Source organism: Phacochoerus africanus, chromosome X, assembly GCF_016906955.1.
Source record: "Phacochoerus africanus isolate WHEZ1 chromosome X, ROS_Pafr_v1, whole genome shotgun sequence".
In the NCBI taxonomy this organism is placed as follows: Eukaryota; Metazoa; Chordata; class Mammalia; order Artiodactyla; family Suidae; genus Phacochoerus; species Phacochoerus africanus.
Genome location: NC_062560.1, coordinates 60,746,897 through 60,760,164, shown reverse-complemented (window position 1 = coordinate 60,760,164; position 13,268 = coordinate 60,746,897). Strand labels below are relative to the sequence as shown.

Below are 13,268 nucleotides of genomic sequence, written 5' to 3'. Positions count from 1 at the left end.
AACTCTCATTCTTTCTCATCCCAGGTACCCCCAGTCTGTCTGGCTTTACATTCCAGTTAAAAAGACTGGTCACAAAGGATCAGTTTTCAGTTTGGCTACCTTAGTGACCAGGCTTACCTCCTGACTTAGGGTTCAGGTTCTATGCCAAAAACAAATGGGTTTCCCAAAAAAATACTAGCTCAGTTTATAAACAGAGGCTGACACAAAGTAACTAGGGAGGAAATGTAGGAGACAGCTTCTAAATCAAGATGTTTTCACATGAAACCCATCCTTCCCTTGGTGGAACAGTCCCACAAGTCACAGAAAAGTAATTTTTCATTTTAGAATAGATTGGAAGAGAGCTTTTACCAAGAGCCAGTTTTTTAAATTTTCAATTTGAATTTAAGCAGGATTATACATGCCCAAGAACATCACGCTATTTTTAGCTAAATAGGTAGGATTGCTGTGTCCACAACAGTTTGAAGCAATCAGAAGTAAAACTATTAAATAGCATCTCTCACTGTGGTACCTTTTCATTTAGCACTTCTATTTCTATTTTAATACTTTTCAAAGCTTCGTCATAAAAATATTTGTAAAGCACTCATACTAGGCACAATACAAAGTTTAAATAGATAGACACGGTCCCTGTCTTCATTATGGGTTCAACCCATTAAGCAAAGGAGATATATGAAAGAATCTCAAAGTTAGAGCTGCCTTTCAGACCCTAATTGCCCAGGTGAGATACATCAGGAAGTAACTGTCCTACACCTAACACCTTTCCAATGCTTGCACTCTATGTATTCAGAAGAGGGGATAATGAAAATGTTCTAAAATTGACTGTGATGATGGATGCACAAATCTGTGAATACATTAAAAGCCACTGAATTGTACACTTAATGGGTGCATTATATGGTACATGAATCATATCTCAATTAAGCTGTTTAAAAAGGGAGAAAAATTGTTCTTACTCTGATTGTTCCAATTAGTCAAAGCTATTTTTTCAGCTCTCATACTAAAGGATATCTAGCTATAGGCTACACTGGTTTGGTAATGGTGCCTCAGGAGCCATCACTGAGATCACTCTAATCTTCCCCATGCTGCAATACATCTTTCCACTCTCTTCGCCTAGTCTCCCTTCTATTATTTCCCCAGTTCCTTTCCTGTTGTTCCTTCTCTCCAACTAGGTCTTAGGTTTCTCAGGTATTCCCAAGCACGCTTTGTCCCAACTGGTGGACCTCATGATTAAACTGATTGCTGACCCTCAGCAACGTTCCCTTCATGACCTTAGGCAAATCATGTCCTTGCTCTCAGGCTGCTGCTCTGGTTTGCACAAATGAGAGGTTGGACTATGTGATCCTTTCCAGCTCCCACATTCCATGTGAAAAAAATACAAATAATGAACACTTACGTGGCCAATAATATGCAGTCTCTGCCATTTTAGCCAACAGACATATATTTGGATTATTCACTTTGTAAATGCCTATGTGATGCAATTTTCCAAAGAACAGTATTTAATGTAATTATAAAACGATCAACGTGGAGTCTTTATTTTTTTTTAAACTATCACGTTATCAAAGAAAATTCAGAGCCCAACATGGAATGCTTGATAGTCCCTCTGGACCTGTTTCCAAGGGTCCATTTTCGAATGGGGAAAAAAAAAAAAAAAAGCTTTTGCATGTTGGGGCTCTGTTGGATTTTCCAAACCAAAGAAAGAAATGAGATTGGGGTGGCAGAGCCTTAACGACTAAAGTGATTCAAATAAATCCTAAGAGAAGAAAGGCTTTGTTTGGCAAATGGTAGCGAACCTAACATAAGACAGCACCTTAACAAACATTATAAATGCTCAGAAACGGGCTCAGAGAGCGAAGAACACTGCAGGAATCGCTTTACCCTGGACAACTTGCAGCTTTTTATGCAAACCAATTACATTCTCCCAACAAAACTCACAGAAATATGTAGTCACCAGTTTCCAACATATACTACCAGATTCACAGTACTGTTTCCATGTGCCCAACGTCAGTGAGCAAAACTGAAAGAAACACATCAATTTCTCCTACACACACGCAAGAGAAACCATTTTCTTTGCAGAACCTACGTTGCCTAAGTTGCGGGCATGAAATGGATAAATACTGGTTGCTAATAAAAATCAGACGGTGAGCTCTACACTGAGAAGCAAATGGCACACGTAGGCATCATAAAAACAATAACCCTAATGTGTGGTTCCTGTCATTAACCTGGACACCCCACATAGAGAGAAATGACTCAAAGTGTCCATGTGCATCCCTCTTTCCCACTACCTCAGATCAACATGCTCGCCTGTTAAGTTACCTCCCCACACTTGCCCCCAACAAGAGAGCCTAGTGCAGAAGGTGGCAGGCCCCTCTCCTTGGCCAGCGGGCTCCGGGCTTGACGCGCTGAACGTGAGCAGCGGGGGAGTGGAAAGGACAAAGGTAGGCGCTTTCTATTCCTCACAGCTTTGCAGCAGGGCTTGCCAGCCTCTCCCCATTCCCATCACGGAACGGAGCACCTGCCCGCGAAAGGGCCTTTCCTCCACCTTAGTAACCGGCCCTCGGGGCCTAGGTGTCCAAGGAGTCGAGGAGCTGCAGCCCCAGGGGACAAAGGCCCGCCTTACAAAGAGGGGGAGGCGAAAGGAGTCTGCAACAGTCGGGAAACGCTCGCCAACAAAAGCGGGCTGGGAGGGGCCCGGCAATACCAAGCCCACCTCCGGGGTTCCCAGGTCGCCAGGTGGGGGTTGGGGGAGTAATGCGTGTTGGGGAGGGAAGACGGAGAAAATTCCTCTGAGGACGGGGATTAGGGAGCTGCTGGGGGTGCCGCCGCGGACCGGGAGGAGGCGGAGGGAGCGGACAGAGGCCCCGGGAGGGAATAGGCAGAGTTGAGTTCGTGGGTGGGGAGAGGTGATGGCCAAGAGGTGAGTGAAGGCCTGAAGGGCCGAGTGGCGGGAGGGCTCAGCCCCACGAGGCTCTCCGCGGGGCCGCCGGGGGCCCTCGGGAGGGGCTCCAAAGCAGCGCGGGGCTGGGGACGCGCGGCCCAGGGATTCCGAGGAGAGCGCAGAGTTGGGGGCGCGTAGCGTGGGAAAAGAGTCTGAGAACAGAACCGTAGAGAGGCCAGGGGGGACTGTGAGGGGGCCTGACCTCCGTCCGCCCCACCTCACCTGGCGCCGGGTCGGAGTCCAGGTCCAGTGCTGAAAAAGCGCCAGCTCCGGCCGGCCCCTCCGTCCCGCGCGGGAGACCACGGACACAAAGCGGGGAGCGCGGGAGGAGGGGGGAGGAGGGGAGGGGGAGGGGAGGGAGGAGGAGGAGGAGACGCCTGAGGCGCGCGAGGAGGGGGAAGGAGGGGCGCCTGCCGCTCTCCGCCTGGGTCAGGGGGCGGGGCGTGCGGCTGGAGGCCGCGCTCCACCGGCCAATGGCCACCCCGCCGGCCGGCTGGCACCGGCGCGCCAACCCGCAGCTCACCTCGGCACCTGGGGCCGTGGCTGGCCCTAGCCAATCAAACGCCTTCATTTGCATAACCAGTCCCGCCCACCCGCCCCAGCCTGGGGACTGCTCCCAAAGAACACAAAGAAAGACCCCCGTAGGGGGAGGAGGGGTTCCACTTCTGACTCCCTACCCAGGGGAGAGCCTAGCATCACCCTTTTTAGCGCGTTTATGGGAATTTCATGGTTACTCTGATAAGGGGAGGAGTGGGGGCATAGAGGTTTGGCTCAAACTTTCTTAAGAGGTCGGTACTCTTGCTCCTCAGGTCCTTCTAACCAAGAGCTACCCTCCCAGTTCCAGGGTACACACAATTAGGTCCCTTGCCTCTGAGCCCTCTGCCTCTGCTCCCCCCTCCCCCTGTTCCAGTCGCCCCAATCTCTGTGCTTCCTCCCGTAGGCTGCTGCCCACTATTGGTCTTCAGCTGGCACTGCAGCCCTAATCACCAGGCTCTGAGCACAGCCTTGATTGATGCTCCCAAGCTGCCTAAACCTACCTCAGCCCAGAAGGAAAACGAGACAGGAAGAGGTTACGGCACTAGGGTAGAAGGGACCTGGTCAAGTGGCTTTGTAACCTAGGATGGCAAAAAGCCAACAGCTAGGATAAGTTTAAACTCCCCAAGTCATCTTGTTCCACCTTCCTTCTCCTACCTTCAGGTCTGTACTGGGCCACAATGGTGACTGACTGGCCAGCCCGTTTCAGAGCAGCTGCAGCCTGCTCATGAGTTGCATTCCTCAGGTTCACGCCATTCACCTGTCCAAAGAGAGGAGTTATGAGCCGCCCCAAAAGCAAGAAAGGAGTCCTCTGTCATAGCAGTTAGGAGAAGGAGATGGCTAGTCCATCCCTAACCTACTCAGATGCCTCTCTCAATATCCCATCCTTGCCCCTAAGATAAGACCTAAAGGATATAACATCTCTAGTGTAAGAATTATCTTTGTGGGGGTCAAATGCCAACCAGGGTTAAGATCCAAGAGATATTCACTTCCTCCTTAGGGATAAGTCTGGCTCTTGTCCCTCACCAAGGACACATATAAAGAGAGTCTAAATTTTCTCTAGCTCTTAGCCTTCCCCGATTTCAAGCATTCCTTGGAGAAATCGAGGTCTTCCCTCCTCCCTTATAGACTGGCTCAGCTCCCATCCTCCCACCTCGCCTTTGTCTCCTCACCGACAAGATCCGGTCTCCCCTGCGCAGCTCCCCACTCAGGTCAGCTGGGCCTCCTGCCAGGATGAAGGAGACAAAAATGCCTTCTCCATCCTCTCCACCCACGATGTTGAAGCCCAGGCCTGTGGAGCCCTTGTGCAGGATGATCTTGCGAGGCTCCCTGGTGGGAAGAGAGTGGAAGGGTCAGAACATGGTGGGTACAAACTCTTGTTCCTGTGAGGGCCAGCCTGGAACAAGGCCCATATGGCTGGAGAAGGACTTGGGTCCCTTACGTTTGATACTCAGTTGCTCCCTTTCTCTTCTGAAACCTGCTTGGCCACTGTTTGCTGCCAGGTGCCAAGTTTCAGTTCTTCTTCCTCTCTTCTTCCCGAGGGCTTGGAGTCAACTTCCTAGTGGACAGTCCCTAACTCTCTCAGGTCAAGAAACCCCTATCCTGGGCTCTAGAGACCATATCTCAGAGACCATATCTCAGAGCCCACTCACTGGTCCTCTTCCTCCTCAGATTCTCCCATCCTCCCAACTGGTGTCACCAGAAGGGGAATCAGCTAGGGGCTGTGGAATGGCCCTGGGGTTGATTGCATTTACCACCCACAAACTGTGCATAGTTACTTTACACATGCTCCTCCGCAATCTCAAAATTCTACCCACCAACTATGACCCCTCCTACTTTCCCCCAGAACAGATTTAGTCACCAACTATCACTCTGTACCCTTGTTGGGTGATGTGGGAGACAGAAAGAAAGAAATTCCAGGTCCCCCAAAGGAGCTTAGGAGCCTAAATGAAAAGAAGAGGCAAACACTTGACAACTCCAACTCCAACTAACTATGTCCATGGAACCCCTCTGTAAATGGTCACAGTGTCATCAAGTGAGAGCAGCAGAGGCTCCTGTATATCCATACAACCCCACTCCCAGCACACCTGCCCAGCCCACTGCCTTTGCTTTAAGCATCTTTCATCAAAGGAGCCCCAGGTCCCAGACGCTCCCTTTCTTGCTCCCAGTTTCGGTCGCGAGGCTCCCTCCCTGAGTCCCGGATGCTCTGGCTGAAGCCCTCCCTCCTCCTACCTGGCATCCCCTCCAGGCCGCAGGGAGCGGAGGGGCCAGGCCCACCTCTGCGAGGCCCTCCTCCAGGCCGAGGCTGAAGCCGAGCCCAAGCCCAGGGCCAAGCCGGAGCCTGAGAACTTGCGTGCCCTCTCCATGGCTTCTTCAGCTCTCCCCCCCCCCGGTCCGCCTACTCTTCCGGCTCCACTGCAGCCAACCCAGCAGCCTCCCAGGCCCCACCCCACAGCAAACCTGTCCCCCGGAACCCCGGCCGGCCCGACCAGTTCCACGGCGGTGGCGGCGGCAGCCAGCAGCCGCCAGAGTGGGGCGGGGCCGCCCCCCGCGAGGCCACCGGCCTGCCAGCCTCCCAGCATCCCGCCAGCCCCACCGGCTGAACTGCGTCCTTCTCTAACGTGGAATGATTGCAGCAGAGGGGGCTGCAACTGCCTCAGAGCAGGAAACCCTGCAGCGTCCACCTCTTCAGCATCTCTGAACGCTCCATGCCACCCCTTCTCGGCACTTTCAGGCGGGGACCTCACCCTTGGCACTCCCCCTGATGGTAGAACTTGTCCCTGCAGCCACCTCTGTCCCTCCCTTGAGAGGGGCCTCGGACCTCAAAGACAGGAGCAGCTGAGGGCCTTATTCTCTTCTTTGCCATACTAGGAGAGGGCCTATGGCCAGCCAGAAATGATTCCTCTCCTCCTCATCCCTAGGTAGGATGAAGGGAATGGGGAGGGCCTTACCTGGTGAAGTCCTCCTCAGCCAGCATGTGCCTGGGGATGGGAGAGTAGCGGGCAGGGGGAACCTGAGGAGGAGCAGGGTAGCTGACTTTGCTCTCCACAGCCCCAAGATAACCCAGGCTGGAGTTATGGCTTATGTGGTTGTCAGCCAAGGCAGTAAAAGCTGGAATGGAATGAGTGAGAGAAAAGTTCTGGGACCACTCCAGGAGGGTAGCTTACCTGACTCCCCACCAAGGGCTGTCCCCCAACCCCCACCTCAGATGCAAAGAGACCAAGGGATGCTGATTCCTCAGGCCTCTCCTCCCCACTTCACCCCCCCCAGGGTTCCTCCTCCACAGTCCCTTTCTGAATCCTGAGCTCACTCCTGTGAGTCTTAGAAAGAACTAAAGTCAAGGCAGTCTACAAAGAAAGACATGACTAGAGGTGTGACTAATAATAATCCCTCACATCTCTACAGCCTAATACAGTTTTCCAAGGGCTTTCTCGTCCATGATCTCATTTGATCCTTGCAGCAGTCCTATGAGGAGGGCAGCACATATATCATTAGCTCCTTTTTGCCAAAGAGGAAACTAAGGACAGGTGAAAGGGACTTGTCCAAGGGCGCCCAGCTATAAGGGACAGAGCTGGGATTTGGACTCAGCTCTCTAGTCTTCTCTCTCTCTCTCTCCCCCTTCTCCCCCGACCCCTCTCCCTCTGGGCAGCACCCATGGCATGCAGAACTGCCTAGGGATTGAACCCACACCACAGCAATGACCCGAGGCACAGCAGTGACAGTGCCAAGATCCTTAACCCACTGAGCCACCAGGGAACTCCTCTTTTTCTCTCTTAATAAAGAATATGAACTTCTTCCCCTCCAGAAATCAGGGGGCAGGGCTTCAGGCCAGGGACAAGGCAGATAGGTACGTACTGCTGGCGTAGTCAGGGGGTGCGTACATGTCGTTGAGGTGGATGCTGCCTGGCTTGGCCACCTTCAGATAGACCATATCTGATGTGTTCTTCAGTGAGGCCACAGCTTCCTCATGCCTCACATCCTGCAGATTGGTGTTGTTCACCTAGAAGAGGAGAGGCCTTGGGGCTAGCACTGGGAAGAAGGAAGGACCTCCCCAGGGAACACTGAAGGGTGCCCATTCTGTGAAATTCACCAGTGTTCTAATCTAACAGAGGCCCAAATATAGTGCTGTGAGGAGCAGAGGAGCAGGAGGTAGGAGTGGGCAGATGAGGGAGTTCCAGCCATGAAGAGGACCAGAGCCTTGGTGTGTGAGACGCACAACTCAGATGATGCTCTTGAAATTCCCCTAGGATGCCTAGTCCCTGAGTGAGGTTTAGGTGGAGAGAGAGGCTGCTAGAGCTCTACCTCCCCACCCCACCATTTGGGCATCCCCCAGAAGGCTGTCTCACCGCCAGCAGCCGGTCCCCAATCTGTAGGCGTCCATCCTTCTGAGCAGCACCCCCCTCGATGATCTTGGTGATGTAGATGCTGTTGTCTCCTGGGATGTGCTGGTTGCCAATCCCCCCAGCAATGCTGAAACCCAGGCCTGGGCGGGAGCCAGCAGGGAGTGGGAGAGGGACACAAGGAGAAGTTAGAGTGCTCAGTCAATCCCAAACCCAATCCTCCACGCACACTGGGCAACCCAATGGCCCCACAGGAGCCCCCCCCTCCCCAGGGGTCCCAAACGCTAGGCTGCCATCAGTCAGTAAGTGTGAGAGGTGAGGTGGAGAAAGAAGGCTGTGAGCTGGAACAAGGAGGCAGGCAGGGACTGAGGGTATTTCCTTCTGATTCCTACAGGGCCAACCAGGGGCCTCTGGCCAGAGCACAGGAACCCAGAGGGCCGCACCTTTGGGCCCTTTGAGCAGGTTGACCTCCATGATGGTCTCCGGTGGGGGCTGTCGCCTCCGTACCACCAACCGCACCACAGGGCCGGCCTCCTTCAGCGCCTCCACCGCCCGGCTGTGCACCACCTCTGACACGTCCACCTCATTCACCCGCAGCACACAGTCATTCACCCTGTGGGGGAAGCCCAAGAGGAGTGACACCATGCCACCACCCCTCCACCCCTCTGCTACCTCCTCCTCTTCCACTCCTCTCCCTCTCCCCATCTCAGATCTAATGGAAGGGTCATCCTGCCTGGCAGCTCTCCTCTGCTTGCCTCCATCCTGCCCTGCCACCCTCCCTCGTGCTGCTTCCACCAGGCCACCTTACCCCAGCCTCCCGTCCATGGCAGCTGCTCCACCAGGGATGATCTTGGTAATAAAGATGCCAGGGTCATCCGGGACATGAGGGTTGTCGATGCCACCTGCAATGCTGAAGCCCAGGCCAGAATTGCCCTGTAGAAGGAAGTGGAGGGGCATAGTCTGCTCACACAGGGGGCATGAGGGAGAGTTTCTGGGGCTCCATCTACCCCTCCTCCTGCCCCGAGCAGGTTCTCCAGGCCTCGGAAGGGGCCATGGCAGACCGGGCCGCATTTGTCAGAAATCGAGCAGCTTTCCAGCCTGTGCTGACCATTCTGGCGTGGAGGCCTCAGTGAAGCCATCCCCTCCCCAATTCCCCAGGCCTCAGCAAGCAAGGTCAATTAATATTTGTTAGTCAGTTGATTGATTGATGCAGTGGTGTAGCCTCTGAGGGCCACTGTTTCCCCATCCTCTCAGTGCAGGTCCCCATTAGTCTTGAGACCAAGGCTCACTGCTCTCCCATCTCCAGGTTCTCACCATCCCCTCCCGTTTTGTTCTGTCCCACCACCAGACTCACCCGCTCAAGGACTATCTCCTCATACTTGAACATGCCATCGCTGCCATTCACCTACAGGAAGACACAGGCAATGCCCTAAGTGCCTCCTGCCCCCACCATCCCACCCAGCCATCTGCCCTCTGGAGATCCCCAGTTGACCCCAAGACACATTTTGGCCACCGATGGGATATGTTGACCCTAAGGAGGTCCCCTTCCCCTTGCTTCCAGCCATATCAGCCCAAACCCAGCTGCTCATTTAGCCCAAATCAATTTTCTGGGACAAAGCCAGCCAGTGGTGCACTCACCAAGAGGCTGGGCTCTGGGGTTTCGGGGCTCACTAGGAGGGGTGCAGGGCTGGCCTGAGGGGGATGGCAGAAATGGAACATGGCAGGCAAACCATGCCACATTCAGCATCCATGGGGGCACCCAGTGGCCTGGACAGGGACCTGCTCCCCCTCTGAACCACAGCTCTCCCTGACTTGGGGATCACAGACTGCCACCATGTCAGAGCTGGTAGGACAGCAGACAGACACCATCTTGTTCAACCTCCCTCATGTGACAGATGGTGACACTGAGGCCAAGAGAGGACGTGGGTTGTGCCTAAGGGCATGTTGGGAGTTAGTGGCAGGGCAGGGGCTAGAACCCAGATCTCCAGGTGCTCTTTTGGTTAAAGCAAGCTGCCAAGCCCATTGATGTTCTGGCCACTCATCACCTTCCCCAGCAGAGCTCGTGGGAAAAAGGAAAGTTACCCCTTCAAAGTATTTCACAAACCCTCAGTCTATATCTCCTGTGTTCCCAAGAACCCGATTCCTCAAATGGGCAGACGGAGTCAAAGTCTTAATCCATTTTCTACCCAGGGGCTTTTGATCCCAAACCCTTTGTGTTTCCCAGCAGAAAGGGATCCAGTCAGGAGTCAGAGGCAAAGCCAGGGGTATGACAGAAGCAGAGTAGACAAGATTCCCCATGAGAGAGAAGCTGACAACCCATGGACTGACAGGGAGCAGAGTCCATGGCCTTCAACATGCCATAGCTATGGGAGGAGAAGCAAGGGAAGGGGATGGAAACACAGGGTTGGTCTGACCAACCCATAGAAGTAGCCTCCCAGACAGGACATACTCGTGGCCACTGTCAAGTGAAAATGTGAACCTGGACAGACAAGTAGCACCTGCTCCCTGACTCTCATGCTCATCCCCAAGAATGGAGATAGCCTCTTGCCTCTCTCCCAGATAGACTGGTGCCCCTCCCCATCTTTCTCTGGCCATGATGCCCCTTTCCTGACCCCTGGTCTCCTTCTCTGAAGAGAGGAGCTGCACCCCTAGGGTGAGGTATCCTCACCAAGCCCTGCTCTGCTTCTCCCTCCCCACTCCACCCCATACAGCTTAAGCTTCAAAAGCAGAGAGGAGGAGAGGAGGAAAGGGCTGGCTAGTCATGCCTCCATCTTTTCTGAGCCTGGCCCCAGGACTTTATGCCTGAAGCCCTAGGAATTGGTGGGAGGACTCTCTGCAGCCCCACTATGGTCCCTGATCAGATGGCTCTTCAGAGCTGGGAAACCAAGACAGCCACCTGAAGTACCATGCAGCAGACACACAGGCAAAAGGATTCACATGCAGCTCTTATATACATCTGGTATACCATGTGTGGCCACATGTGATAGCCGTGCTTCAAGCCTAGCTCCAGCAAGACCCAGCAGCTCTTGGTTCCCACTGGTCCACCCTCCAGCCTCTCACTGCCCCTCCCAGGGAATCAGCTCCCAGAGCCAGGAGCCATCTAGGGATCAGCCCTGGCAAACAAACCTTGACCAAGTGCCCCAGCCTTAGGACTGGCACCCATCTCCCAGTTCAGCAGGACAAGCATGAGAGAGTGTTTACAAGGGAAGGGTCCTAGGATGGAGGAGAAAAAGAGAAAGGGGGGCTTTGCTGGAGAGGGCCAGGGGCTGAGGCAAGGTACACGGGAAACAGCTAGTGTGGACAGACTGAAGGCCAAAACGGAGGACTCCTCTCCCGAGGAAGTCCCCACCTTTGCTTCTGAGCGAGAGCATATCCGATCCCTGAAGGGGGACAGAGGTGGCCAGTACGGTCACCAGCTTGGGGCAGCCAGCACCTGCCCTCCACAGTAAAGCCTTCTCCTCCCCTTTCCCTACCCTGGGGGCTGCAGAGCCAAACGACCAGACAGGCCCTCCGCCATGCATGCCAGGAACCTGGCTCTGCCGGCCCAGCCTCCATTTTGCTGCTTCTCCCACAGATGCTCCTTCCATTTTCTAAGCTGGCAGTTTAGGCAGGGAGTGGAAACCGGAGTTATGCCCAGCACCCAGGGGTTCCCAAGCTGTGCCAAATCAGGGCTAGGGGGCCAAGTTCTCCCACATCTGGGGGTACCGAAGGGGGAACATGCCCCACTGGAGCCAGTCCCTGCACCAGAGCAGCTTCCCCTTGCCTGGATCTAGGCAACATGCCTGCTCTGGAGCAAGGAAGCTTGCTTCAGCTCCCCCCCCCCACCCCGCTCCCCCAGCACACACACTTCAGAGCTGCTTGGACAAAAGAGTCGTCCTTCTCAGCAGCCTCTCAGCCTTGCTTGGGACGTGTCCCTCGCCTCCTCCCCCTCCCCTGCTTTGCCTGTCAAGCACCTCTCACCAGGGACAACACACACACACACACAGAGGTACATGCATGCACACACTTGCATCCACATGCTCACACACATATACATGTAGATACACACACACGCAGGAAAATACAGCCATCCCTGCAGCTTCATCTACAGAGACACCTCCACATTCAGAGAGACATCCCCACATGTCCATGTGCACATTCACACACAAAGGGACTAGGACAGAGAGGGACTCGTGGCATCAAGGGATGAGGCTCAGTGAGCTGGGCACATGGGCTTCTCCACATAGATTCACAGGAGCTCCATTGCCTTCCTCCACACACCTCAACACACACACACACACACACACACACACACACATGTCCCCCCTACGCAAAGCACCATGCCCCCTCCTCCCCTCTTTGGAGACACACCACACACAGCCCCCGCAGAACCTCCCGCCCCCTGCCAGACACAGAGACACTGCTAAACCCCGCACTGAGAGGAGCCCAATCCCCCCCAACAAGAACATGTGCCCCTCCGCCATACCTTCACCTCCTGACACACAGCTCTTCCCAATCCCCTCCAAATGGAGACCCCCCCAACAGACACACACAGGGAAGCACACATTTCCCACCGCCTCTCTTGGCCCAGCTGCAATGCTAGGGCTCAGGGTCGGCTGGCTTGGAGCCCCTGGAGTCCCTGCTGCACCCCAGGCCCCTAGGCCCCCATTCTTCAGCCCCCGCGGGTTGCCCCTCCCCCCCCCACCGCTGTTCCATACCTGCTCATACCAGTCCCGGTTGGTACAGGTGCATTCGGGCCACCAGCTGGGACCGCTGCCGTTGAGTTTGGGGGTGCTCTTGCCCGGGACTGGCTTAGGGGGCACTGGCCCCACATCCCGGCCGGTGGGGATGAGCTTGGCCTTGGTGCGGGGGGTGGGGGTGGCCCCCGCCTGCGAGGGCAAGGTCTGCGAGCTGTAGCCCCCATAACCGGCGCTGGCTCCATTGCCCCCGCCCGGTCCGTAGGGGTCGGGTACCTGCCAGTCCCCGTAGCCCGGAGGCTCGAGCCGCCGCAGGGCGGCCAGGCGGGTCACCTCATAGCACTCGGGGCACTTACAGCAGTGCTGGTGCTTGTGCATGGCACTGCCCCCCGCGGCCCGGACCCCCCAGCCCACGCCGGTTTCCACGCCGCCGCCGCCGCCGCCGCTGGGCTCCCGGGCACACTCACACTGCTCGGACCAGGAAGGGGGGGGCACCCGTGGGGGCGCCCGGGCGGAGCGGGGCCTGGGGCCGGGCGGGCGTCCCGGGGCCTCTGCCCCCACGCTGCCCCGCACCCACGGCTCCCCCTCCAGCACTGGCGGCTCCGTGTCGCCCGTCGTGGCTCCTGGGCCGAGGCCCAGCGGCAAAGAAGAAGCGGGAGCCTGGGCAGAAGCTGGGTGCTGCGAGAACCGCTCCTGCACTGGTCCCCAGGATGGATCTGAGTGGAGTCAAGAGCATCTCTCCTTGGCTCCCTTCTCAGTTGATTCTAGCCAATCAGCGTGCAGAATCAG

At 55.4% G+C, this 13,268-nt stretch overlaps 1 protein-coding gene across 7 annotated transcripts in view; it reads right to left on the bottom strand.

The window, feature by feature from the left end:
* The window catches only part of DLG3 (discs large MAGUK scaffold protein 3), a 53,395-nt gene extending 40,505 nt beyond the window's left edge, over positions 1–12,890 (bottom strand). For 2 of the 7 annotated variants that reach the window (XM_047764952.1, XM_047764951.1), the window contains exons 1-9: positions 12,501–12,890; positions 9,158–9,208; positions 8,612–8,736; positions 8,247–8,416; positions 7,810–7,946; positions 7,319–7,463; positions 6,415–6,574; positions 4,636–4,792; positions 4,121–4,223 (exon numbers count right to left, since the gene is read on the bottom strand). In XM_047764952.1, coding sequence (XP_047620908.1) covers positions 4,121–4,223; positions 4,636–4,792; positions 6,415–6,574; positions 7,319–7,463; positions 7,810–7,946; positions 8,247–8,416; positions 8,612–8,736; positions 9,158–9,208; positions 12,501–12,857 — 1,405 coding nt within the window. In that variant the 5' untranslated portion in view covers positions 12,858–12,890. Of the gene's footprint in view, positions 1–3,151; positions 3,314–4,120; positions 4,224–4,635; positions 4,793–5,695; positions 6,173–6,414; positions 6,575–7,318; positions 7,464–7,809; positions 7,947–8,246; positions 8,417–8,611; positions 8,737–9,157; positions 9,209–12,500 lie in introns of those variants that run through there. The other 5 variants (XM_047764950.1, XM_047764953.1, XM_047764954.1 and 2 more) reach the window with 5 other exon arrangements.
* Between the last annotated feature and the right edge of the window lie 378 nt (positions 12,891–13,268).